Genomic DNA, 26,388 nt, shown 5'->3' with positions numbered 1-26,388 from the left:
GAGCAGAGAAAGTGTTGTACATGCAGGTCTTTGCAGCTTTGGAGACTGGTCCCAGATCTGGCTCTTGAGAAGCGCATGACTATTGTTGACGTCTGAACGCTCTAATCTCTCTGCCCACAATAGGACTCTGGGCTTTCTGCTCCTTCCCTGGGGCCCTGGCCACTTTGCCCAGTGTCCTGGCATCCCAGGAATTTCCCTGCTGTTCCAGGGAGGATGTTTCATGCTGCAAGGTTTTGCAAAATAGAGGAGGTTTATCAGAATCCTATTGCACCAGAGGAGAATGTTCCAGGCTCCTTGACGTTTACAGTGTGTAACTGATTTTATCGGAGGAATGTTGTTTGGGGTGGGATGGCCTTCTCCAATGGGTAGAGGAGAAACGGAAGGTCACTTGAGGATCCACCTCAAGCTAGGCAAGTTGGTGCTCAGCATTGCTGTACATAAGGCTTGGGACTGGGGCCAAACCATGAGCAACTCTTCCTCCCTGGAGGAGGTCCCAGGCAGTTTCCAGAGGGACTGGGTGTTTACATTCTCACCTTGGCCCTGAAGGGCGAAAGCCCTAAGCCTAGCACTGATCTGCAGAGAACCAACAGGGAAAGGCTCCCCAGCCATAGCTTAACTCTGTCTGGACAAAAGCAGGCCATTCCTGACATTCCAGAAGGGGGACAATAAGGCTTCTCCTGGGGGACTTAAAAATACAGAAGGGGGTTTATTCCTTTAGTTCTTGGGTCAGAATTGCAAAGGCCCTCTGCTTTCTGGAACTCTGAGCAAAACAGCATAGAAGCGGCATGTGCTCCCTGAGAGGCTGGGGTTCTTCTGCCTCTTCTGGTTCAGTTCCTGGGAGATTGGGCCAGCTCTGCAGCTGCCTGCAGTGGGCCTTTTGAACAGTAGATCTTTGGGCAGAGGAAGGTGTCAAAAGACAAGCAGAGACCCAGCCCGGGATGGGAAGGGAGGAGTAGTCAAGAGAGGCCAGAAATCTTTGTCCCTAGTGGGAGGGAAGGAAGGCTCTTTGTGGTGCATAGGGTTGAGCTGCCTCAAGAGCAGTTGCTGACCAGCTGGGGAACAAGTTGGGTAACAACTGAGCAGCAGGGCACTCTTCCATGACCCCACCACACCAGTCCGGGTAGGTCCCCGACAGGTCTCAGTCATGTCATTACAACTATTTTTAGATTGGACAGAATAGTATCCTTTGTGTTCTAACTCCTAGAATATGTGAATGTGATCTTACTTGAAAATCGTCTTTGTTGATGTAATCAACTTAAAACAAGGTCATACTGGATTCCAGCTGGCCCTAAGCCCACTGCCCAGGTCCTTAGAAGACAGCGACGATGCATAGAGAGGGAAGGTGCCCATGCCATGCCGGAGGCACGGGCCGCAAACCAAGGATTGCTGGCTACCACTAGATGCTAGGAAGAGGAGAGAATGGTTCCTGCCTTATGCCACTCAGTCAGAATTCTGTTAGAGAACAGATTCCCGTCCTAAGTCCCCACATTGACGGTACTGTGGTAGGAAACTGTGTGTTCTTCACAGTCTCCCCTTCTTCCAGCCCACTGCTGGAGTTCCTTCATCTCATAGATACCCTCATCTCCTGCCTTACTCAGCAAGTTGAGACCCTGAGACAGAGATCCAGACCTTGGCTGGACGCTGCACTCCTGCTCCATCCTCCTTTCCAGCGCCTGAACCAGGCATGGCCGGCATCCCTCCTCCTTTCCAGCCCTTGCACCAGCCGCAGCCGACATCCCTCCTGCATCCTCCCCTGCACCTTCTGCCTTGCCATCACCACCTCTCCTCCTCCACCTTTATCCTTCTCCCTTCCACGTAAATCTTTTCCCTGCCCAAACTGTGCACCAAAACCAGCGCAGCTCCCTCACTCCTCACCCTCATACTTGCAGGCCTAACTCACCCTGTCCACTGAACCCAACCCTCTTAAGACATTCTCTCAATCAGCTGGGCGTCACCTCTCACTATTCTGCATGCCTACTGTGTGGCTTCGGTTCCAGTCACCATTCTTGTTATGATTCCTGGTCACAAACGTTGCCAAAGCTATGGATTCTGTCTTTGACTTACATTGGGGTTATACACTGTTGACCACACCCTCCTTCCCTTGGCTCTGATGACACTACCACCTCCCACTCACCGAACCCCCATTCCTACACTGGCTCTCCTACACTCTCTCCATGGATCCTTTCCAGTCTCCTTTCTGGCAGGGCCTCCTCTCTAGGGTATGTCATGTAGGGCTCTCTAGAGCTCATGCTTGGGTCTCTTTGACTACAGTTCTCTTTTCCCTAGGTGATCTCATCTCTTTCTACTTAGATTGAAACTTCAGACTTGAACTTCTCTCAGCTCCAAGTCCACAAGCTCAGAGGCATACTTGACACTGCCCCATGGACATCTCCAAGTCAACTGGGACCAAATGTTCAAAACCCAATCAATGGTCTTGATGTCAAAGACCTACAACTTATCCATTGTCCTCTTTTCCTTGTAAATGGTATCGACATCTCTCCAACCACACAAGCCAGAAACTTGGGAAGCTTTGGTCAACATTGCTTGTGGATATTTACTTCCTATGACTTCTCAAATGCGTAGCAACCTTGGAGCTCGCTGCTGTCACTCTTGTCTGAGAACTGTCATTTCCTCACTTGAGCTTTAGAAGTCTACAAACCAGCTCTCACTTCTGGATCATCCAGAATGATCCAGTGATCATTCGGTGATGTCCAGTTGTATATCATGTCACCCCTCACCTTTTCTATCCATCCCACTGTACCCCATCTCTCTGATCTAAAGGCTGGTAGAGACTTCCTACTCTTTTTAAGCCCAGATTCTTCCAGTGTGCTGCTGGACATCCCTGGTCTAAGTAGTCTCACAGCCTTTGGACTGGGTCACCTCCCTGCTCTCATTCATTCGCTAGGCTCCAGCCATCCTGTATTTCTTCTCTCATTCTTTCTTTAAAAACTTTAAATTCTTACTTCATGTGATTGGTTATTTCACCTGCTTGTATGTCTGTGCATCACATTCATGAAGTCCCTGGGAGGCCAGAAGAGGGCGTCAGAGCTTCTGGAACTGGAGTTATAGTCAGTTGTGAGCTGCCATGTGGATGATGGGAACTGAACCCAGGTCCTCTGGAAGAACAGCCGGTGCTCTTAACCACTGAGCCACTTCTCCAGCTCCTGGTTTTATACTTACCTTATTCCAAGTCTTCCTAACTTCAGGCTTGTACATATTCTTCCAACTCCCCTGACTAACAACCTAGACAGCGAGCAGATCATGGCTCGACCTCATTTTACGGCATGATCTCCTGAGTGCTCTTCTTCAGGACCCTTCCATAGACGCAGGCTTATAATGATGCTCTTTGATGGCTGTCTCCTTCAAACCCTTAAGCTCTGAGCCCAGAGGCTTGTCCTATCCCCAGCACAGAGCCAGGCAGGCACGGGGTAGTCCCAGCAGTACTATCTATTGAATGACTAAATGAAAGAAAGCATTGTGTCGGGTTCCATTGGTAAAATACGAGTGAAGTGCAGAAGCTCCAAGAAAGCAGCTCACAGGTGGAGTGGGAGGAGAGACAAGCAGACGAGAGGATGAGCAAATGACCCAGGGTGGCTTAGCACGAGGAACTGGCCAGCCTCCCAGTGTTGCCTAAAGCCAGCTCCCCACCTCCAGGCTAAGCTCAATTCGGGTGTCTGTTGACTAACTTGACATCCTCTGGAACCCCGAGTCACAAGAATCTGGGCATCCTGGGAATGGTCTGCCATGCAGTCACTGGGTCCTAGCCACGGCAATGCCGTCCCACACTGGCACATATGCTCAGGAGCAGAGCGGGTGCACTTGAGAGGCCCTGCTGGTAAAAGCACTGTGTGGAGAGCACAATGGAGTTCAGAAGAGCTCATGGGGACCTCTTCATATCCTCAGACCAGCCCTGGTGAGGCATGGAAAGGTAATGGGTTTCTTCTCGATGGACAGTTGGGGACACTGAAGTCAATAGCGATCACTTGACTTGGCTGAGGAATGGGAACAGCTTAGGAACAGAACTTGAAGACAACCCAAGGTCCTCTCTACTGACCAATGGGTAGAGGGCATGCTGCTCTGGAGCCTGCCCTGCTTATTCACGTTGGGGCATCTTCTGCAACTACAGAATGTTCAAGTAGCCGGGCTGCAGAGATACCTGATTCTCTCCCCTTTAGAGCTTCCTTCCCTTCCAGGCACCCTGCCTGGGGTGGTAGACACTGTGAGCAACCTACCCAGGCCTCTCCTCTCCTCTTTGCCTCTGTGCCTAGGCTATGGTTCCCAGTTTCCTTCCCAGTTGGGTGAAGACTATTGTCGTGTTCTCTGTAGGGGACTGTGAGAGGAAGTGAGGCATGCCCCTCCCAGGCCTGGCTCATCAAAGTTTCTGCTGCTTACCTCAACGTCCTTTTCATCTCTGGCTCATGGGAACACTGAATCCCAAGCAGAGTTGGAAGCTGTGGATTGTAGAACGGCCAAGCCAGCAGGCTGCACATCCCTAAAAGTGTGAGAAAGAGCCACCTGGCAGATCTTACCTCAGTGTGGAAGGCTGTTAAGTGAACAGGAGTGGAACATCGTGGGGTTACACTGCCTAATGAAAAGTCCTTTCTGTTACTGCAAACCAAAGTGCGAACACTTCTGTAAACACTTTGACCCTGTGTAGTGTCTGGAGGCAGAGGCACTGGATTCCTGCTGACGTGACAGCCACATGATGTGCCCTCACACCTCCCTCTGCAGCCCTAGCCCACAGCTCCTTTGAATTTGGCCTGAGATGTTTCAGTCTGGATCAACAAGCAGACTCCCAATGCAGGACTACATCTGTGAGGTCATCTTATTTTACTCCTGGCTCCAGAGAGACGCTCTTCTAAGTCATCCGAAATGATCGGGACTCTTGTCTGTATTGGCACATGCCCAGGGAAGTGATACCAAGCCCCAAAAGGCAGCAACTAGAAGGATTGCTGGTGGCATTCTTCAGATACCTGCCTGCCAGGAAGGGCCATTTCCCCTGGTGTAAAGCTGTGGTTATATACCAAAGTCCACACTGACCTCCAGGTTCCTCTAGTCCCTAGTAACAGGTGCCTGCTATGAATATCAAAGCCAACACTCCCAGGCTCTTCCAAGCCCTCCACCCACCCTGCAGTTTCCTGTTCTTGGTGAGGTTTTCACTCCCTGACCTTCTTCCCACCTTTCCCGTCTGCTCCCAAGGCCAGTGTTCCCTTCCCTTACCCCTCCATCCCTGAGAGCCAGCCTTGGCTGCTTCGAACTTCCCAAATGCCTCTGGTTATTCTTTCTCTCACATTTACAATATACCTTTCTTTCAACTGCACCCACAGAGTGGCCCTGTTTGGTGGCTTCACTGTGCCCCCCCCACTTATATGTCCTGTTTCAACAGTCTTGTACCTTAAAACATGGGGCACAGAGCACTTCTTAGCAATCATCTAGGGCAATCTGTTTTATAGATGAAGTATGGCACAGTGGTAAAATCAGGAAAAGAAGCAGTTTCGACAGAGACTGCTGTTTGCAAGTGTCTGTCCTCAGTGTGGAGGTGAAAAGGTTCTGGGACCCATCTACACTGTCGCCAACCTTCACGGGTTTCCAGTGTCTCCCCCTTTATCCACTGGCCAAGCTGGCAGTTACTCTGAGTGTTCCTTGACTTAGATGGTAGAGAGATTAGAGAGATGAACCTGATGCCTAAGGGGAGGGGCAGGTGGCAGGTGCGATGCCCTGGAGCTTTGGCAGGAAAGGAAAGATTCCCAAGTGAGCTGTCTGAATGCACATGAGAAGCCTGGACAGACCTTTAAGCCCTTAAACCTTCCTGCTTGCCTGACTGGGTGACTTGGCCTTTGGCTTGTCTTCCTTTCTGTTGAAGGGAGGGTCAGCTGCAGTGACCAGAGCCCCTGAGCACAGTGTACTGGCCGGTTGGAGTTGTCTAGCTGGGTTTGGGCTGCTGCATGGTCCTGCCCATTAGTGGGAGCTGTGTCCAGAGATGCTGAGCTCGGTCAATGCTTGGATTTATTGACTGATTGATTGATTGAGAGGTCTGAGTACCACTTCATGAAACTTAGGTTTCTTTGTGCTCATGCATATAAGGTAAGCTTGTTTATACGGAGCATCCTTTGTTTTCTGCCAAATGACTCACTTGCACTGAGTCACCAGGAATGGGTCTAGGCCCATCTGCAGCCGCCCTGGACATTATGATCTGCTCATTTCCCTGGAGGTGGGTCATGAAGGCTCGGAGACAGACAGAGGCAGAGAAGTGGGGAAAGAGACAAGCCCTTTTTCCTGAGCATTTGGTAAACAGACAAAGGACCCCAGCGCATCTGAGAGCATCCCAAGGGAGCTATGGTTTTCATTTTGGTTGAGACATTGTCTGAATTATTGACAACTCTAAACTGTGAGGTAAGAATGAAGCCACATGGTCATTCAGTGAGAAGTCCTTTAATTGCTGGGGCTCCTACAGACTTAAGCAAGTTGGTTCCCCATTTTGAACTGTTCTTTCTTTTCTTACAAAGGAAGAGATCTGGGTCCTAAATTTTGGACATTGTATCATTTGCCTCCTGGGGGCGGGGAATAAAGACACACACAGATCTCTACTTACCAAGCAAATTTATCGACACCCAGTCCTGGACCATCTCCCCTAAAGGTTTCATTTTAACTTTAGTGTAGGCTGTGTATCTTTTTTTGTTTAATCTGCAAATTGCTGTCGTTTTCCTAGCTATGTATGTGTTTGCCCTTCCCCCAGCCTCGGTTCACAGTTTTCTTTTCCCTGTGTCCCAGCAGCAACATCTCGGCAGAACTCTGGTGTAAGCCACAGACAGTGACAGCATGAGAAGGGAATCAGGCTTTCCTGCCTGTGGCTGACACAAGCTCATCACTAGCACTGAGGGCCCAAAAGGGCAGCGGTGGGGATGCGTTAGGGCCTCTTCAGATCTTTAAGGGCAATGCGGGCGGGCGCATGGCGCCAAGCAGGTCCTGGGCTCCACTTCTCTGTTCTCTGAACGCATGCTGTATACTCACCTGGTATCAATTACATTGCCAGTACCTACTTTTCACAGACCTACTGTGTGGCTAAGGAGCTGGGGAAGTGCCCACCTCCAACCCCGTTCCATTTCTCTAAAATCCAAAGCGATGCTCCAGGGCGTGGGCCCATTACAAAAGTTGTGCAGGGCCTCCATGAGCTCACCCTGGGGTTCCCTGAGCTCACCCCGGGGACCCAGACCGCCCCCGCCCTCTTCCTGCCCTCTCCCCGCCCCCAGGCCCCCGCGCGGGGGCCGGTGATGTCAACTGAGGAGGAGCCGCCCGCCCCGCGACCCGCCCGGGTTGATTGGCGTGTGGTGGCGCCGGGGCAGCCTCCGCCCTCCCGCAGCTCGCACAACTTTTGTGACTGGGAGCGCACTCGCACCCAGCTCCTCTCGCCGCCGCCCTCTGCCCGGCGCCCCGGCATGTGAGCGCGGGCGGCCGCCGCCACCATGGCCTCGCCGCGCGCCCCGCGGTGGCCGCCACCGCCGCCGCTGTTGCTGCTGCTACTGCTGCTGCTGCCACCGCCCGCCACCCCCAGGACGCGGGGCCCCCTACCCTCCCTGGCCAACCACGCGCTCCTCCCGGCCGCAGGACCGCCTTTGCCGCCTGGCCCCGGACATACGGCCCCCGGGCCCGGTGTCACGACCCGGCGGGGACGTTCTGGTCGAGTCCCCAGAGGCGTGAGAGCGGGTGAGTGCTAGCCACTAGCGTGGGACAGGGGGCGTGGGCGCTCCGGGGATAACCCACCTGGGCCGTGGCTCCGTGGACCCCCGTGGGTGGAACTGTGAGAGTGGACCGAGAGGGAGAAACGTGTCCCTAGCCACTGGACTAAAGTGTACCCATGCGTTCCCTCTCTGAGCTTTGGAAGAAAACTCTCTCATGGGGTAGCCTACAGCCATGTCCCTTTTACAAAAAAAAGAGACACCCCCCAAAGCTCCTCTCACACCTCGTGGGGTGGTAACTTCTGGCTACTGTCCCCTGGTTCCAGCCTTTTCTCCCCGGACAGATGGAGAACTGGTCTCTCCAGGTCCAGAGCCTGACTTTCCAGTCTAAGTAAATAACGGATTTTGGAGTTTGAAAGGCTTCTAGCACTTAGGGTATCATAAAGGACAAAGGGTGCACTTTAAAACAAAACGAGATACCTAGTCGACCTTAAGAGCGGGTACTTGGAGTGAGGGCTGGGGGGCTGCGAGGTTGAACCCCTACAAGACACTAGGGACTGTCCTGAAGCCCTTCCCTCCAGTCCCCAGCCAGCTGCTTGTCCTGGTCACGGAATGGGAGCCCAACTCCTGTCCCTGGTGTCTTTGTTTCTGGTTCCTTTTTTCTGGTGGAAGAAAATGCCATGGCCTGGGTAGGATTCTAATCTGATGCCCTTATGACCTTGGCAGTGTCCTGTCTTTGTATCTCAGTTTGCCCATCTGTGAAATGGAAGGACCCCGTTCCGCCTAGCCTTCTGAAGATGATGTGACAAAATGAAAGTAAACACAATAGAAAAGTGCTGTGAACAGTGTCTAGGTGCTGTTAGCCTTTCATCTTCCGGTGGGAGGTGCAGGACACACACAGGGCTCTGTTGCTGCTACAGGGCTGGGGCTGGCAAGATTTTGTCCACTTTTCAGTTCTCTTGTCTATCTTGCGTGTTTCACAAACTTTCCTCCAACCTGATCATCCTTGGGACATAGAGGTATTTCCTCGAATTGAGTAAGAAAAGATTTCTACCCTCATAAAACCTCAAGTGCAAATCCAGCAGTACTCTTGTCTTCCCTGACTGCCTAGTCCTGTGAACTTGTGGGTCCCTGGCCCAAGACAGGGAAACTGAGGGACTGTGAGCCCAGGAGGGGGAAACAGCTCTGAAGGCCCATATAGGCATGTGCTGCGCAGCCCCTTGTTTAACTGAGCTCCACAGAAAGGAATTAAGAGCTTAGAAGACATTCACTGGCTTTCTCGGTGTAGAACAGTAACTGGCAGATCCTGTAGGCATTTTGTGGGGTGTTCTAGATGCAGTGGGGTAGGAGACTGATAACTCCCAGGGCCACTCAGGAACCCAAGGCAGCTGTCAGTAGCTGGTGCTCAAGCTGAGGGCTCTATCTTGTGAGGGGATGTGAGGGAGAGAGAGGTGCTGTCTTGTGAGGTCCAGCCTGAGGAGGCTGACACGGGAGGGATTCTCCTTCCTAAGGCAGGAATCTCCCCGGCTCTCGTGGAGGTGAGCGTAGCAAAGGGACTGGATTAGGGGAAATAAAGTAAGAACCGAGTCCTTAAAGAGCCATGCTTTCATGCTTCCCTCACGGCCATGGCCTTGACTTTGCAGCCTTCTCTGTTTCCTTTGTTCTGGAGGTGAGCAGGACAGAGGCTTCAGGGAGAGAGGGAACTGGAATAATCCAGATTTTCCTGAGGAGGTCTCCGGATCTCCTGGTGCCCCGGCAGACCATTGTCCACTGTTGCCCTGAGCCCAGCCTGGGTTGGGGATGTTTGGAGAGTAAGATTAAAGAGGTGAAATCCATGACCTCTTGAAAACTGCTAAAAGTTACCAGTATGACCGAGGATCCAGGCATGACCTTTGTCTGGTTTCTGCTAATGCCTCAAAGGATGTCACTCTGAAGAACAAGGAAGCAACAAACAAACAAAACAACAGTGATCGATTAGTGATTCAGTGAGCCAGCTTTTTACAACCTCTGATGATTTTCCTGGCCCACTCTGATTGGCCGCCACACGTCACTCCCCAAGACATCACATCTTCAGAGATCTCGGAGTCCTTAGACATCTAGCCTACCTGGCACTGGGTCAGATAGTCACCCATGCTCTGTGTCCACACAGTTTGTGGGGGAGGTAGGTGTTCTTCCTGGCAACAAACCTTGAGTCACAAAAATAATGCCCTTAATTTCATAGTGGGAGAAACTGTTGTGAGCTGCTTTCTGGGGTGCTGGTGACTAGTGCCTGGCCATCTTGGCCTGGACAAATATAAATATTCCCCCTTGAGCAACAGGAACTAGAGGTTTTTTTTTTCCTTCTTAGAGGGTCATTCTAGCTCTCCTCTTCCCACTGAGTTCAAGGTTCTCACTGCTGGGTGGCTGTGTTTGCATTCCATTTGTGGGCTGTTTGCCTATGTGACTCTGTCCTCCAAGGAGAGCAATCCCGTTTGGATAGTCACTGTTTGGCTTTCACGCCCACCTGTCACCCTGCTCCCCTGTGTTTGTTGCTTTAGCCATCAGTGAAAGGGGGCTGAAAGCTAGACATTTCCTTTCTGTCTCCTTTCCTATGACCTAAGCCTGAGAGTCGCAGTTCTGAGCTGAGTCCACAGGCCACACTTTTGTAAGATCTGCGGGTGATAGAGGGGGCAGGAAGGTGGAAGCGGAGCCTGGAATCATCATGAGAATCCTTGCAGAAGGAAAGAGCTCTCCCACCCACAGGGGGAAAGACGCTAAGTAATTAAGTAACCAGTCCAAGGAATACTAATCTTAGAAAAATGTGGCTCCCTGAAGGAAGGGCTATGAGCCCAGCCCCTTCTGAGCTGTTAAATGGCTGTTCACAGATCTCTCTAAACCTCTGGCCCAACCTCATCATTCACCATTGCAAGGTGCTATGAGGGCTGTTTGGGGAAGAGTCGGCCCTCTCAGGGACAGGAGAGTGTTTTTCCCCCCAGGAATGTGACCCTACTGACAGAGGCTGAGTAAGAGGTGGTTCCGGGCATCAAGAAGCCTGCTTCTTTGACAGAGGTTGTCACATGTATACAGAGGGACTTGGTGTGTGCAGGGTGCTGAAAAACTGCATCCTTTGTGGACTTGTAACCTCTCTCCCAGTGCATGCAGATGCTGACCTCATGTTTTCTGCACATCAGCTGACTTGTGTGGACAAGGGGAGACTTCACTGGGCCTGTGCCAGCTGGGCGGTTACTGCCTACTAAGCCCAAGAACAAGGATAGGACCCTCTGCCCTTCCAGTGATCTCTCTCTCTGTTTTCCATTGTCACTGGTCAGCAGTCTGAGTGTCCTTATTAGGAGTCAGAAAGAAGGAAAAGCAGATGGCAGTTGCTGTGTCCTTAGCTAGGTACCGACCTCCTCAGCATCTTCCCTCTGCCCCAGCATCTTCTCTATGTGAGCAGGACGTCTGAGCTGTAATCAGTGCCTTTCTTTGAAGAATCCTCAGGAGCCAACAGGGAAAGAGACTGACTAACCCTTACTACACTTGGAGCTCCTATGTGGGGTCTGTGCATTTCTTATTCCATTTCACCCTCCAAACAGTCCTGCCACAGGTATTGCTTCCCATTTATTTTCCCTCTATGGGAAATGAAGTCTAGGGTGGTTAAGTGGCAAGAGAATAGAAGGAGGCTGGATTTAAGCTGATTTCAACCAAATTCATTAGCTCATCCCACCATGTTTCAAGGTCTGTCTCTCACCTGTTGGATAGGACAACCTTGTTATAGATTTTTAGGGTCCTTCCAGCTCCCCATTCTTGCCTTTGCCTAAGATTGGGGACCATGAAATGGCCATCATAATGCTCATAGATAATTTAAAAATTATTTGTTTTTATTCGTGTGTGTGTGTGTGTGTGCGTGAGAGAGAGAGAGAGAGAGAGAGAGAGAGAGAGAGAGAGAGAGAGAGAGAGAGAGAGAGAGAGAGAGAGTGAGTGTACATGCACGTATGCTTGCAAGTATCTGTGAAGACCAAAGGTATCGGATCTTCTGGAACTGGAGGTTATAAACTGCCCAGTGTAGGTTCTGGGAACAGAACTCGGATCCTCTAAAAGAACATTATACACTCTGAACCTCTGAAATCATGTCTCCAACCCCAAGAGGGTAGATTTTAAGATTAGTTTTAGAGCCAAGAGGTGGTGGCACACACCTTTAATCCCAGCACTAGGGAGGCAGAGGCAGGCGGATCTCTGAGTTGAGGCAGGAATGATCTCCAGGAACCCTGTCTTGAGAATAAAAGTTATTTTTAGGAGTGGGATTGGGAGATAGGGGTTAGGGGATTGCCCAAAAAAGGAATTACATTCAAACATGTATAGAATATGTTATATTATTATGATGTGCGACACACACATGTATATGCCAATCCATAGGTTATGGGCTCCTGTGGGCTCTTGGCCAGGAACATGGGACAGTGACTAATGTGGCGTTTGTCAGTTGCTATCAGTACCTGTTCTGTTAAATGGGAAAGCGTTCAGCAGTTGTCAAATCACTTTCATTTTAATGTCTCTACTCCCACTGGCCACTCACTTTTCATTTTCCTCTAGATGTAAACAAAGGGATTCCTGTCCAGCCTTTTCTCCTCTTCTTTTGTCAGAGTAGACAGACGTCCCCCGCTCCTAAAAATAATCTTAAAATCTACCCTCGCAGGGCTGGAGAGTGGCTCAGTGATTCAGAGGGCATACTGCTCTTTCAGAGGACCTGCGTTCAGTTCCCAGAACCTCACTGGGCAGCTCACAACCACCTGTAACTCTGGCTCCAGGATACCTGGTGCCTCTGGCCTCCACAGTCCTCTGTACTCATGAGAAAACACACACACACACATATACACACACTCACACACACACTCACACATACACACACACCTCCACTAAAAATAACTAATTTTAAAATTATTTTTAATAAATTCTCTGTAGGTTGCCATTATCTTGATTGCCACCTCATTCCAATCATGGTTTCCAATCTTGTGAAAAGGTGAGAGCAAGCAATCCATGTCCTATTGGGCTGGTTTATAAATGAGAAAATATTTACTGAAGCCTTAGCATGTGTGGAGAGCTGTGTCAGGTGTCGTGGAGGTCATAGGCACATTGACACCCCACCTCCAGGGATTATCTTGTTGGAGCACAGCGGTTAAAGATGTAAAACGTGGAGCAATGATACAGCAATGACTCATAACCTAAGAAAGACCCAAGATGCACTGACTGAAGGAATGATCAGGGGAGCAGGCTGTGGTGGGGAAGTGGAGGCTGCAGGGACTGGAGGGCTAGCAAGGCCTCCTGGGAAGGAGGGAGAGGCAGAATCCCACGTGCTGAAAAGCTCAAGACTGCGCTCTCTCTCTCTGTCTCTGTCTCTGTCTGTCTGTCTGTCTGTCTGTCTGCTCTCTCTCTCTCTCTCTCTCTCTCTCTCTCTCTCTCTCTCTCTCTCTCTCTCTCTCTCTCTCTTTCTCGGGTTTTCGAGACAGGGTTTCTCTGTGGCTTTGGAACCTGTCCTGGAACTCAATCTTGTAGACCAGGCTGGTCTCAAACTCACAGAGATCCGCCTGCCTCTGCCTCCCAAGTGCTGGGATTAAAGGCGTGTTCCACCAACACCTGGTTCAAGACTAGTCTCTTGTTTATGCTTTTGACCTTATTTATAGTTAGTGTATAAAATGATGGGTTTCACTGTGACATTTTCGTACATGTATGCTATTATACATTGCTCATGTTACCTCCTTGTTCCCCTCCTACTGTTCCGCTTTCTACCCTCGGCCATTCCCCATTCTATTTTCATGTCCCCCACTCCGTGTGTGTATGTGTGTGTGTGTGTGTGTGTCTGTATCTGTGTGTCTCTGTGTGTGTCTGTATCTGTGTGTCTCTATGTGTGTCTGTATCTGTGTGTCTCTATGTGTGTCTGTATCTGTGTGTCTCTGTGTGTGTCTGTATCTGTGTGTGTCTCTGTGTGTGTGTGTGTCTGTATCTGTGTGTGTCTCTGTGTGTGTGTGTCTGTATCTGTGTGTGTCTCTGTGTGTGTATGTCTTTTTATGTATATACATAGGTACATACACATGAGAGAAAACATGCAGCTTTTGTCTTTCTGAGTCTGATTTACTTCACTCTGTGCGATCTCCAGTTCCATGCATTTCCCTGGCATAATTTCGTTCACTCTTCATGGCTGAATAAAAGTTAATTTATATACCATATTTTCTTTATCTCTTCATAAATTGACAGCTGTTTGGGCTGGTTGTATGAGTTCAAGACTTTCTGCATAGATGTGATTAACAGCTAAGAAGGCAGAGGAGGAGACTTGGGGTTTGAATTGGGATTGAGAATAATTAGTCATTGAACACAGCCTGGAAAGGGGACTATAGCCCATTACAGAAGGCTTAGAATCCTGTTATTTGTCTTGTCCTATCCACATAATGCCCTGTGTGGCATTGGAGGGGAGAGCGGTGTCTTTTGTGTGTTCATCATCATTTGTGCCTGGGGGTGGAGATGGAGTAGGGGTGGGGGGGTGTTGTGCATGAACCCTGGCAGGTCTGCCTCATTCCAGCCCAGAAGGTATTTTGGAACTTGTGGAAGGCTAACAAGTATTAAATTCTTGAGTTGGGAGGAAAAGACTCAAACAGGCCATGGGCTGGAGCAGGGGCTGTGGGAATTGGTAGGCAAGAGCTACAAAGGTGTTTTAGGGGATGACCAGAGGACCAGAGGCTGCCAGCCAAGGAGATGCTTGGGAGAGGAGGGGAAGAGAGGGGAGGGGAGGAGAGGGGTGATTGAGAGAGGTTATGGAGAAGAAAGGGGAGGGGAAGGGAGGAGAAATAAGGCTATGGAGAAGGAAGGGGAAGGGAGGTTATGGAGAGGAGTCTACTCTGCAGCTCTTCATTGTAAAGGCCCTCGCAGGTCCCAGTGGAAGAACTCTGCAGTCCTTTGATAGTGGGGCCTGACCTAGAGAGGCCAGGGTCAGCTTCAGCCCTGGAGGGGCAGTTGTTGAAACCACATGGGAAGAGGAAACTAGTCCTGCCTGGGTGGAGAGCGTCCAGTCTACATGAGGAGAGGAAGAGGCAGTGGCCTCGGCGCCAGCTAGGGCGTGGAGGCACAGTGGGAGGCGGGGTGGTTTGAAGGCTAGCTGTGGATCAGAACACTTGAATGCAGTGCCCGGTTTAGCCATGAGACCCGGCAGCCTATCTGTCTACTTGTGATAGTAAGTTAGGTATTTCTGCTGGATGTGTCCTCCCCACACACACCCGTACATCCAGGTTAATGAGAACAGGGAGCCGGGGGAGACCGAGGCTGAGGAGCGCCTCTCTGTTTGTAGTAGGGACTGGTGTGCAGAATGGTGAGCATGGATGGCATCACAGCTGGTATCCCCGACCCTCCCCTCCACACCTGCCATCCATTCCCAGTCCTTCCCATGTCAGGCAGAGTGTGGCAGCCACCTACTTAACCCAGAAGCCCGGGGTCTCCATCCTTCACCGTCTACATCCCATGTGGGAGAACAATTCAGCTTGATTTTGCCTCCAAAATACACCAGGAGTCTGCCCTCTGCATCTTCCTTGCTCGTTTTTGTTCACCTCATCCATTCTTTTCCACTAATCGATGCTCAGAAAAGCCACCATAATCTTAAGATGTGATTCAGGTCACCCGGTTCTTACCTTAAGACCTCTGAGAGCTCTGTGGGGCCAACACTACCACCTTCGCAGACTCTACTCCAATCCTGCTTGCTACTCAAAGCAGACAGTGCTTTGTTTTGCTTTGTTGTTTTTTTAAATTATTTAACTTTATTTTATGTGCATTGGTGTGAAGGTGTCAGATCCCCTGGAACTGGAGCTAAAGACAGTTGTGAGCTGCTATGTGGGTGCTGGGCATTGAACCCAAGTCCTCTGGAAGAACAGCCAGTGCTCTTAACCACGGAACCATCTCTCCAGCCCTGCTTTGTTGTTTTTGAGGCTGTTTTCCTCCATGTAGCTCAGACTGGCCTCGAACTTGAGATCTGATCCCTTAGCCTCCCAAGTACTGGGATCACAGATGAGCATCACCATAACCAATAGTCAGGATGAGTGTGTGTGTGTGTGCGCGCGCGCGCGAGCGCCCGCGAGAACTGAATTTACTCCTGTCTTGGAGGCTTGACACAAGGTGCCCCCTGCCTATAACAGAAAGAGCTTTCCATACAGAGGGGACAGTGATTACAAGTGTTATGCAGGACCAAGCTCACCTGCCTCAGGATCAGAAGGCAGGCACATTGGCTGGCTGTGGGGACTGAACCCTGCAGAGCCAGGAAAACTGGGAAAAGGTCATATTTCCTTGTGACTGCCCTAGAGGGACTGTAGCAGGGGCTGTACCACATGTTGTAGGGCTATGGTTACCAGATCCCTTGGGAGCTGAAAGACCATCTGCTAAGTCTACAGAGGCTGCTAAAAACAGACATGTTCTTTCTGCTTTACATTTTAGCTCTGGGGTACTTGAATTTGATAGCATTGTTTCCCTTTATCGTGTAGAGTTTTGGAGAAAGCATACAGGTGAGACAGCCTGGCAGCTGGGCAAGACTCTGTTTCTCTCTCCTGGAGCCGTTGAGGTTGGGGGCAAGGTGTGAGAGAGGCTCTGTTCTTGCTCAGAAATCCCCATCTCTGCATGAGGGAGGAGCTGGGCTTCAGGAGAAGGAAGGGTGTCTGTGGTGAACTCCCATGTTTCTCCTCAGTGCTTCTGGTAAGTTGAGAGGTAAAGGCCAAGGAGGAAGTTGGATAGAGACTTTGTTCTCCGAGGCATCTGGCCACCTCCATCCTTGGAGGCATCCAGGCTTCAGGAAGGAGTAGAAAGCACACAGGAGAGAGATGCTGGGTTGACACCTAGAGGGGTGACGCTTGAGGAAGGAGCAACTAGTAATTGTCCATTAAGTAGTGTTGAAAGCCACTGTCTTCTCTCCCCAGGAGGTGACAGAGTAGCTTCCAATAGGGAGTGGGTTTCATTCTTACAGCCTCGGGGCCACCATGACATTTACTGTTGCCATGGGGAAGACTTTTGTGGGGACCATGCCTTGCCAGTGTGCTGTGGTTAGAGCCCTGCTGTCTTGACTGACACAGACCCCAGGTGGGGTTCAAGCCCTGTCACTGCCACTTGCCAGCTATGGGACTTTGGTAGATTTTTAGCCTCTTGGTGGCCTTGTTTTCTCATCAGTTAAGTGGACAATTAGAAAGAGCCCTCCCCAGGGAGTACAGGGGCCATCTGCCCTGTAGAAGTAGCTCTGGGCCCAGCCATGTAAGCACTATAAAAACTGCCAGTGCTTCTGCTGCTGAACAAAGGCCTGTTTACATTGGGCACCTGTTTGGTTTCTGTTGGGGAGGTCTAAACCAAACTGGGGAGAAAGGTCTGTTTCATTTACAGTTGATGGTCCATCAGTGAGGGAAGTCAGGGCAGGACCTGGAGGCAGGAACTGAAGCAGAGGCTGAGGAGGGGTGCTGCTCACTGGCTTGCTCCCCTGGGCTTGCTCAGCCTGCTTTCTTAGAGAACCCAGGATCCTCTGCCCATTGGTGGCACTGCCCTCAGGTAATCTAGGCATCCCACCTCAAACAGTAATCAAGAGCATGCCCCCACCAGACTTGCCTATCGGCCAGTCTGAGGGAGGCTGTTCTTTTGAAATTCTCCAAGATATGTGTAAGTTTATGTCAGGCTGATTAAAAAAGAAAAACAAAAACAAAAACACAGTCACTGCCATGCACACACCTGTCTTCTGGGCATTTTATTGGACAGGGTACCTGTTCTAAAAGCAGGGAGTTCAAGTCTGCATTCTAGAGACTTCTGTTACCTGGCCTTCCTCCCTGATGGAGCCCTGCTGTCCTTATCCATATTTGCCCTTTCTTTCTTTCTTTCTTTCTTTCTTTCTTTCTTTCTTTCTTTCTTTCTTTCTTTTTTTTTTTTTTTTTTTTGATAGGGGTTCTCTGTGGCTTTGGAGGCTGTCCTAGAACTAGCTCTCTTAGACCAGGCTGGTCTTGAACTCACAGTGATCTGCCTGCCTCTGCCTCTGCCTCCCGAGTGCTGGGATGAAAGGCGTGCACCACCACCGCCCGGCCTCCATCCTTAGCTTTAAACAGAGTGAAAAGAGCCAGACTGAAAGTCAGAAGAGCTCAATGTGGCCACCCTTGCCTGTGACCATCTGAGACCCGATGACCCCATTTGAAACCCTCCCTGAGAGGACACAAGTGAAGAAAGGTGTGATAAGGGCAGCTTTGTGTGCACGCAGGGAGCATTCTCCTCAGGCCAGAACCTCTGGGGGTCCTTTTTAAAGGGGTTTAGTTTAATTATGTGAGTATGTGTGTGTCCATGGAGGCGTGTGCTTGCATCAGACATCAGCAGACTTGAGAAAACAGTTTGAGCAAGAACAGTGGGATTGGAGGAGGCATTGCCCCGGTGGGACCTCTTGGAAGAGTGCACACTTCGTAGGTGAGGCCTGTGGTTTGGTGGGAATTATTATAGTATAGTCTGACTTTGTGGTCACAGAGTGCTGCTGTCTGGTAGAGTTATGGCAGAGAGATGCCAATGCCAATGGTGGCTCAGGAGCTCTGATGTGGGTCAGAGAACTTTTGGTCTTAGCCCCTTCTACTTGTAGCTATGTGACAGGGGGCTGCTTCCTACAGTCTGGGGGTTATGTTGAAAATGGGGCTACTAATGTCTCCCCTGCTTCTTAACAATTGTGACTGTAGAGACAACCGTAAACATGGTGAGTTATTTTAGTCAAAATACAGTGAAATAAGACCTTGGGCATAGCCTTTGCTCTGGACCTGTCTCTGTCCGTAACCCAGAGATAACAGAACCAGTCCTGTTGACTTCATGGTTGTAGGCATGCTATAAAGCCACATGATGTGCTTTGTAAACATGTACATGCTATGTTTATTACTAATGCCGTACGTTGGCCTATTAGTCTAAGGCAGGGCTTCCTGAAGGGAGGATGAGGAGAATGTTGGAGAGCAAGAGTAGAAAGGCATGGCATTTGTAGTCAACTTAAGTGGCTTTTTTCAACCCTGTCTCTTTGTCCTTTGGCTTGTCTCTGGCTGGGCTGATGTGACCAGCCCTCCCATCCCTTCTCTCACTCTAAGAGAAACACTCTTCACAGCTCCCTCAGCCATGTTTGCACAGTACCTCCTGTGAGTTAGCCTCTCAAAAGAGACATAGGAAAGTGATCAGATAGTAAGAATGTGATCAAGTAGACAAAAATTGTCACACAAAGCAAACCTGGAGTCCTAAGGGAGAGTTTCCTTTCTGGGCACGGCCAGTGTTGTCTCTTGAGGGGTCCGAGGGCAGGGAGAGCTGGTTAGTTTCTGAACTGGTTCTAAGAAACAACCAGGTTTTGCTGGATGACTGGAGTAAAGGGAATGGGACATGCTAGGTGGGGTGGGGTAGGATTCTACAGGTCTACAGTCCTCTAGGACTCTACAGGACAGAGGTATGATGGGAAGCCAGCTTGGCTTCACCTACCTCCCCTGAGTGGATGATTCCTGGAGGTACTTTGTTGCTGTCAGCAGCTCAGCTGTCTGTCAGGTGGTGATGTGTTCAAACCCACAGGTTTAGCTCACAGGTAGCAGATGCAGTGTGACATCCCTTCTCCCCATTCTCTGTTTGTCCTTCCTGTCCACACTGCACCTCCATCGTTTCTGCTCTTGACGTCTCTCATTCGCCAGTACTTACTGCCAACTCTTCCTCCCTCTTTGCTGGCACCTTCCCTTCCTCCCAGCAGAACCCCGGGTTCCTCTCAGCTGTGGGCTACACAGGGCAGCATCTTCCTTTGTGCTATAAAACCTGCCTGGATCCATGTCTTTGGTAAGCCACCCTTGGGAGCCCACCTGGGGGAAGACTGTTGCTTTTAGAAAGGGAATGAACTTCTTTTAAAGAAACTTCTTAGTAAACTGTGCATGGTGGCACATGCATTTAATCCCAGCCCTCGGTTAAAAACAGGAGGGTCTCTGTGAGTTCAGAGCCAGCCTGGTCTACATAGTGAGTTCCAGGAACAGTCCAGGACTACATAGAAAGACCTTGTCTCAAAAACAAAAACAAAACAAACAAACAAAAAAAAACCAAAAAGCCAACTTCTTGGCACCCTTGTCCTCTCTAACTGGTCCCACTCACACCTGGCCGAGTCCCACCCAGGGAGATCTGCTGACCCTGCTCCCCTCCTCCTGCCTGAGCCCTGTGCCCACCAGAATCTGCTACATTAGCTTTCCAACAGGGGTAAACAAATAGTATTTCTATGATTCCCTTGGGATCGACTTGACAGAAGCCTAGGAATAAATTAGCTGCAGAACTTGTGAAAGTCCCCGCAGGGCTGTTGGACGCCCAAGTCGCAGGTCCGCCGGTCTCTTCCTGCCCCTTCTCAGCCCTCCTCTCCCCCTTCCTTGGAGCCAGGATGTTTTTCCTTGCCTCTTTATTGTTTCACTAACCTGGCAGGTCTCCTGTGGTGGCGCTCTGCCACAGCTTCCTCTCTGGGTGTGCGTGAACACTCTGAGCACACAGGAGCTGCAGGCCTGCACCGGCCCTGTGCCCTCCTCAGGTCTTGGCCAGGCATGGCACGGCCTGCCAGCATCAGTTTCCGTCCAGAGGTCCCCCTTGGCTGAGGAGCCTCCTCCTCTGCAACCTTTTTGTTTGTTTTTCAAAGGATGAGAGAGCCCAAGAAAAAGCAGGCTGAAAGGTTAGGTATGCGCCCCCCCAAAAAAAAACACAAGGTACACTACCCATTGCAGAAAGCTTTGTGTATACGTATTTAACTGAGTGGGAATCTTCTGGCCCTTGACCCTGAGACTTTTCCTCAAAGTCTGTGAGTTACTTTCAAAGCAAAAAGCCTGAGGTAGCATCAAGGTTTTTCAGTCTTTCCTCCTGCCTGGGTAGGCTACATCCCTCTGTAGTGGAATTCGAGACTCCCTCCCGGGCAGCTCTGTTTCTGGGAGGCTGATCCCAGGCTTAGGGTCCAGGCTAACCCTTGTTGTAGCCTAGCTGAGCTCAAACCTGCCGCCTTTTTCTGAGAGGAAAGGAAGCTGTGTGAACGGCTGACAGGCTGTCTCTCCTGGGCGGAGGGTGGTAGGCCTTGTCAACTTGACACTTCAGTCACTAGAGCCTGTCCCAAGGGACTCATTTTTTTTGTTTTGTTTTTGGGTTTTTTTTTTTTTATGTCATTATCAGACCTTATGTCCAAAGACTTTGCAATGTGTATGGTTTTTCTAAGGGCTCCTCCTTTTAGGATAAGAACAAGGAAGGAAGCGAAAAGTCCCGGAGAGTCCTGGACTGTCCACATTGACGGCCGAGTCTTTTGTTCACACAAACTCATTTGGCTCCTAAACGTCCTCCACCCAAAATCATTACATCCGCAGCAGCAGTTCAAAACACAGCCTGGAGTGGCAGAGCAGGGCAGGGACTGCCTTTCTGGGGAGATTCAACCACCTTTCACCCCCCCCCCCAGGTTCCTGCCTGCCCCTGGAATATCCCACCCCTGGCCATCCGGTCTCAAATGCTCCTCATTTGGAGGGCTCCTGGGAGGGGGAAGGCTGTGACCCCCATTCTGGGGGAGGCCCCGGCAGCTCTGGGTGGAAGAGAGGCTTTTCAGCCCCAGTTTTGCCTCTCAGACTCCCAGGGCACAGGCCCTGCTGTTCTGGGCAGCTTCTCCCACGCCAGAGGGACACAGCTCAGCCCTGAGGCAACATCTCTATTTATGTCATCCTTACAGCCCTCATTGTCTTGCCTATGGCTGGTGCTCAGTAAAAATATATGTTCTGTGTTTTATTGTGGCTAAAAATACCTAATATAAAGTTGCCATTTTAACCGTTTCTACGTACCATTCAAGAATCGCAATGTTATAGCAACTATCACATTCATTGCCAGAAGCTTTTTACCCCAAATAGAAACTCTTAAGTAATTCTCCCTGACCTCATGTCCCAAGTAAGCTCTGGTCCACTTTCTATCTTGATGAGGTTTTTATTCCAAGTGCTTCATGAGTGGACTCGGTATTTGTCCTTTTGTATCTGGCCTGTGTCACACTTTCAGGACTGCTTCAAACTGGTGGCTGTACACTGTCCCACTGTCTGTCTGCACACACCTCAGTCATCTACTGGCTGCTTTCACCCCCAGCCCCCCAGCCCACCCCCGCTGGGAACGCTGCTGCCATGAAAGTGTGTGAAAGGTTATCGCTCCAGACTCCGCTGTCAGCCTATGAGCTACAAATCCAGAAGAGGGATTGCTGGGTCACATGCACGCTCTACCTTTTACATTTTCAGGGGCCTGCCATACCATTCCCATGGTTTACATTCCTGCTGGCAGCATATTCGAACTCTAGGCTCGATACATCCTTACAGGCCCTTGTCTTCCTTCCTTCCTTCCTTCCTTCCTTCCTTCCTTCCTTCCTCCCTCCCTCCCTCCCTCCCTCCCTCCCTCCCTCCCTCCCTCCCTCCCTCCCTCCCTCCCTTATCTTGTTTTTAATGGTAGCCATTCTCATGGGTGTGATAGTAGATTATTTGAACTCACTGGCTAGATAGTGTGTTTAGAACTGTAATTCTCCCTCCTGAGCCTCTGCCCTGTCATCCAAAGCTATGATTTAATTATTATAATCCCTCAAGGACCTGGTCACCTTTGGAGAGGAGTGGAGCAATGTCAGTGACAACCCAGCCAACACTGGCCCGCATGAATAGTGCAAAGCCATGGTGTAGCGAGTGACTTGTCCACACACTGTGAATTAATTCGGGAGGAGCTGGCTGGGCTTCTCTTCTGGGCCTCCACTGGTTTCATCTGTGACTCACTGAGAAAGGCATCAGACAGAAAGAGCTGGGCTTTGGTCTCCGTTCTACTACCGTTTTCTGAGTTAACCTGGCCAGTGACTTCAGTATTGTGCCTCTGTTCCCTCTTCCATCACAGAGGGAAGAATTACCCTTATACTTGCTTACTCAGAATGCTGAAATCTAAAAGGATAATTTAGGGCCGTAAATCCTCCTATAAAAAGTGTGTTGTGGGTAGGGAAATGTGTGGGACTCATGATTGGCTCTCTCAGTATAGAAGCATAGTTTTATTCTTGTGGGAAGTGCCTGTGAGTTGTGTTCTGCTCCTTTATGGTCTGTGACCACACACTAAAGGAACCAAAAGAGGGGAAAAGAAAGCCCCCTCCCCTGACTTTTCTCTCTTCCCTATGTGAGCAATAGAATTTTAGGAAAACCATTAAAATTGCAAATAAACTCATAAGCATGCGGCCCTGTTGCTGGAATCTGTAATAATTAGGGGCAAAGTGTCAAGCCCACAGCTAAAAGGGGGACCCGGGGAAAGCTCCAAGCTCCAGGATGGGGAGCTCTGGGACTAGGGATGAGATGGTACGGCTGCAGACCCCTGGAGCCTCAAGCCTGGCCTTGTGACCTTCACCAATAGACAACTGGATGGCCTTTCTGCAGGGCTGGTGCCAGTGGCCTCCGGCGGCCCTTGACCCTACACCACCTTCTCTTCATAGGCCCTGGTTTAATTCCATCCGTCTTCTCCTTGTGTCTGTGTCCCTGCCTCTGGCTCCGCCCCTCCTGGCAGATTGAAACCATCAGACCCTGATCCTCAATTGCACCCTCACATCCTATCTGCCATCCTTCTTCCTCATTAACAGTTCTGGACACTAACCAAACGTTTGTGGTTGGAAGTCACAACATCACGCCAACTTCAAGTCTTAAAAGCAGACTTTTCTTTTTCCCCTGAAGCTCAGTCTCCATGCCCGCCCGCTCCACTCTCTTTATTGCCATAACCCCTACCTGCCAGGCTGTCCCAGTCCTTATATGAGGCAATGTAGGTGAAAACATCTAACGCACAGCAGTGTTGGACTGTAGCTAGTAAAACCAATTGGAGAGATGAGGAAATAAAGGGCTCATTTGTCAACTCTGCCCCCCCAAACACAAACTGGTACCAGACTGTGCTTGACATTTTTATGGGGCTGGATGGTGAAGGTAGGGGTGAGACCTCCAGGAGGAAATGGCACAGGCCTATCATTGCTCAGGAACATGCACACCCACACGTCCATTCACTGGAATGGGGGATGAGGTGGGGGGTGGGGAGGAGACGCTGCTGAAGCAGCTGCTAATTAGGAAATCCGATTCCAGACTGCCAGCTTCCCTCAGGAACGCTGGTTCCTAAACAGATGTTTTAGAACATTAAGATGCTACAGAAGTGAGAGTTGTCGACTTGAGAGGGAAAATATCCGAGGAAAGCAATATAACTCTCTTGTTAATTTCAACTCCATTCATGGTCCGGGGGACGTTATGGCATGCACAGTGTGTACAGAAGGGGTAGAGACCTTGTTCAAGGATGGTCGAGTCCAGACATGCCATCTTCCGTGCTTGGTGTGACTCAGTAGTCATGGCTTGAAGGGGGTTTGGATGATTGTCTCTGACACAGAGAAACCTGAGCCGGCAGGGCGAATGGGACAGCTTTGGCCAAGCTTCCTGGAGACTACCTCTGACGCTAAAGTGGCAAGAGCTACAACCCAAGGCACAAAGAGACACTAACTGACTTCTTCCAAATCTAGGCAGCGCTGACACTACTAAAGGTGAGAGCAACCGTGGCCAGCAGGTCTCAGGCCACCCTGCAGCAGTGCTGACCCAGGGGGAGTCATGTCTCCAGATGCTCTGGAGAGATCTTCACTGGCCTCATCTCTTTGGCTGGGCCACAGTTATGTCCACAGGTGGCACTGACAGAGGCTGGGCATCTGGGGACTGAGCAGCTCCAAAAATCAAGTAATCTCATGAGGCTTTTGGCCATGGGGTCACAAGCCACTCACATGCTTTATAAATGTCCCTGGGGTCCTAACTCAGGGCAGTACTTAATCTACTTTGTATTTAAGGGCTACAGACTGCCTACCGAGAGGACATTTGGGGGTTCAGTGAAAGTCATTACAAAATGACTTCTCCAGGTCTCCAGCCTTTGGGTCTGTCTATCAAGATACATGGTGCATTAATTGCTTTTCTGTTGCTCTGATAAAACACCATGACTAATACAACTTAGAGAAGAAAGAGTTTGTTTTGTTTTGGGGTCCAGAAGTTTGAGGCCGTAATGGTGGGGTCGGCATGGCAGCAGGAACAGGAAGCAGAGAGCTCGATTCCTGTCTATAATCACAAAGCAGAGAACAAACCGGAAATGGCAAGCCACCCCCTTCCTCTAGCAAGGCTGTGCCTCCAAACCTCCCCAAACACCACCGCCAACTGGGAACAAGGTATTAAAATAAGGAAGCTTGCAAGGCTGCACTGTGAGTTCCAGGCTGAACCAGGCTGCTGGTATGCCGTGTCTTAATAGTCCCTCATTAGCGTTTTTTAATTAAGCCTACATATAATTTAATAATTAAATGGATTTACAAAGCTGGAGCAGAACTTCTGATCAGTCTCACCTCTTCTAGTTGATCCTGTTTATAATTTTGTCCATTATCTACTTCATTTTGGTTTTGAGTGACGCCTACTAATTTCTCTCTATGAAAATTTTATGTCTACCAGGCTGGACATGACACAGTGTAACTCTGCTTAGGGTTATGTTTAGGTATGGTCAAGTGGAGTTTACCCTTCTGCACCAATGACTCTGATCATGCCCTGCACGCCCCTGTCAGCCAGGATTTGTTCTACTTTAGTAATCCCATTAACTTAAAAACATGACATTTAAAAAAATAAATTCATTGTTTCTTAAGATGTACACCCCATTTACCTTGTATGTTGGCTCTCCTTGAATCTGGTGTCTAGGGTTGCTTTCTTGTTTGGAATCAGACTCTATACTTTCTTTTAGTAGAGGTATTAGGTCTCAAACCCAGGACGAACAGTTGAGATGCCTATTAACAGATCAAAGCTGAAGCTCGCCGGCCACTAGTTCTCCCCACATCCCTTAGTCCCTACCTGTGACAGGCTGTGGCTGGCATACCCCGCCTCTACCTGAACTCTTCAGCTCAGGGACTGGGCTGCCCTTCCCCCTGCTACCCTTCCCTATATAACCCAGCCATTTTGGTTACCTGGTTTTGGGGGGCCCTTTTACCTCTTGACGGGTCTCCTGGCCCAAGGCACCCCTCTTGGTCAGCAGCTCCTCTCTTGGCCTCTCTTCCCCTCTCCTCACATGACTCAGTCTGACCGTGTTCACTATGGACTCTCCCAGATGTCTCTGCCTCTGCCTCTGCCTGTGTTCTCCTTTGTATCTATCATAAGACCTCAACCCCTTAGGAGCTGTCATGTCCTCCTTTTTAGTTCTGTTTTTCATTGAGGAGGGAGATTAGTTCATTCACTTTTGAGTGAAAAATCATTTTACCTGATTATTTTGCCATATATGCAATTCCAATTGTTTTCTCTTAGCACATTGCAAAAGTTGGTCTGCTGTCTTTTCATTGGTTTCCATTGTTGTAGGGGCTTTTTTATTTCTTCTTGTAGATAATTTGCTGGGGTTTTTTGTTTTTGTTTTTGTTTTTTTCTAGTTGAGTTTAAATTAAAAACTTCTGTGGGTTTTTGCCAGGTCACTATGATATCAATATATATCAACTATATCAACTAACAGAGAGAGAGAGAGAGAGAGAGAGAGAGAGAGAGAGAGAGAGAGAGAGAGAGAGAGATCCTCTAGAATTCTGTTAGAATGTCTTAGCTTGCAGATTTATGCTTCTCATTGGTCATTGGTTCTGGAAAAATTCTCAGCCTTATCTTTGTGAATATTGGCCTTTGACCTTCCCTTTTCTTCTTCTAGAACTCTAGTTAGGGACTGGAGA

The 26,388-nt window shown here is 49.8% G+C and overlaps 1 protein-coding gene across 4 annotated transcripts in view; it reads left to right on the top strand.

The window, feature by feature from the left end:
- The first annotated feature begins 7,359 nt into the window (after nt 1-7,359).
- Nucleotides 7,360-26,388, top strand: part of Heg1 (heart development protein with EGF like domains 1) — a 79,433-nt gene continuing 60,404 nt past the window's right edge. For 2 of the 4 annotated variants that reach the window (XM_040750879.1, XM_040750880.1), the window contains exon 1: nt 7,360-7,704. In XM_040750879.1, coding sequence (XP_040606813.1) covers nt 7,464-7,704 — 241 coding nt within the window. In that variant the 5' untranslated portion in view covers nt 7,360-7,463. The remainder of the gene's footprint in view (nt 7,705-26,388) is intronic. The other 2 variants (XM_040750878.1, XM_040750881.1) reach the window with 2 other exon arrangements.

The sequence above is a fragment of the Mesocricetus auratus genome, unplaced genomic scaffold (assembly GCF_017639785.1).
Source record: "Mesocricetus auratus isolate SY011 unplaced genomic scaffold, BCM_Maur_2.0 Super-Scaffold_100008, whole genome shotgun sequence".
NCBI lineage: Eukaryota > Metazoa > Chordata > Mammalia > Rodentia > Cricetidae > Mesocricetus > Mesocricetus auratus.
Note: the sequence above shows the minus strand (reverse complement) of the source record. Positions and strands in the feature narration are given on the sequence as shown.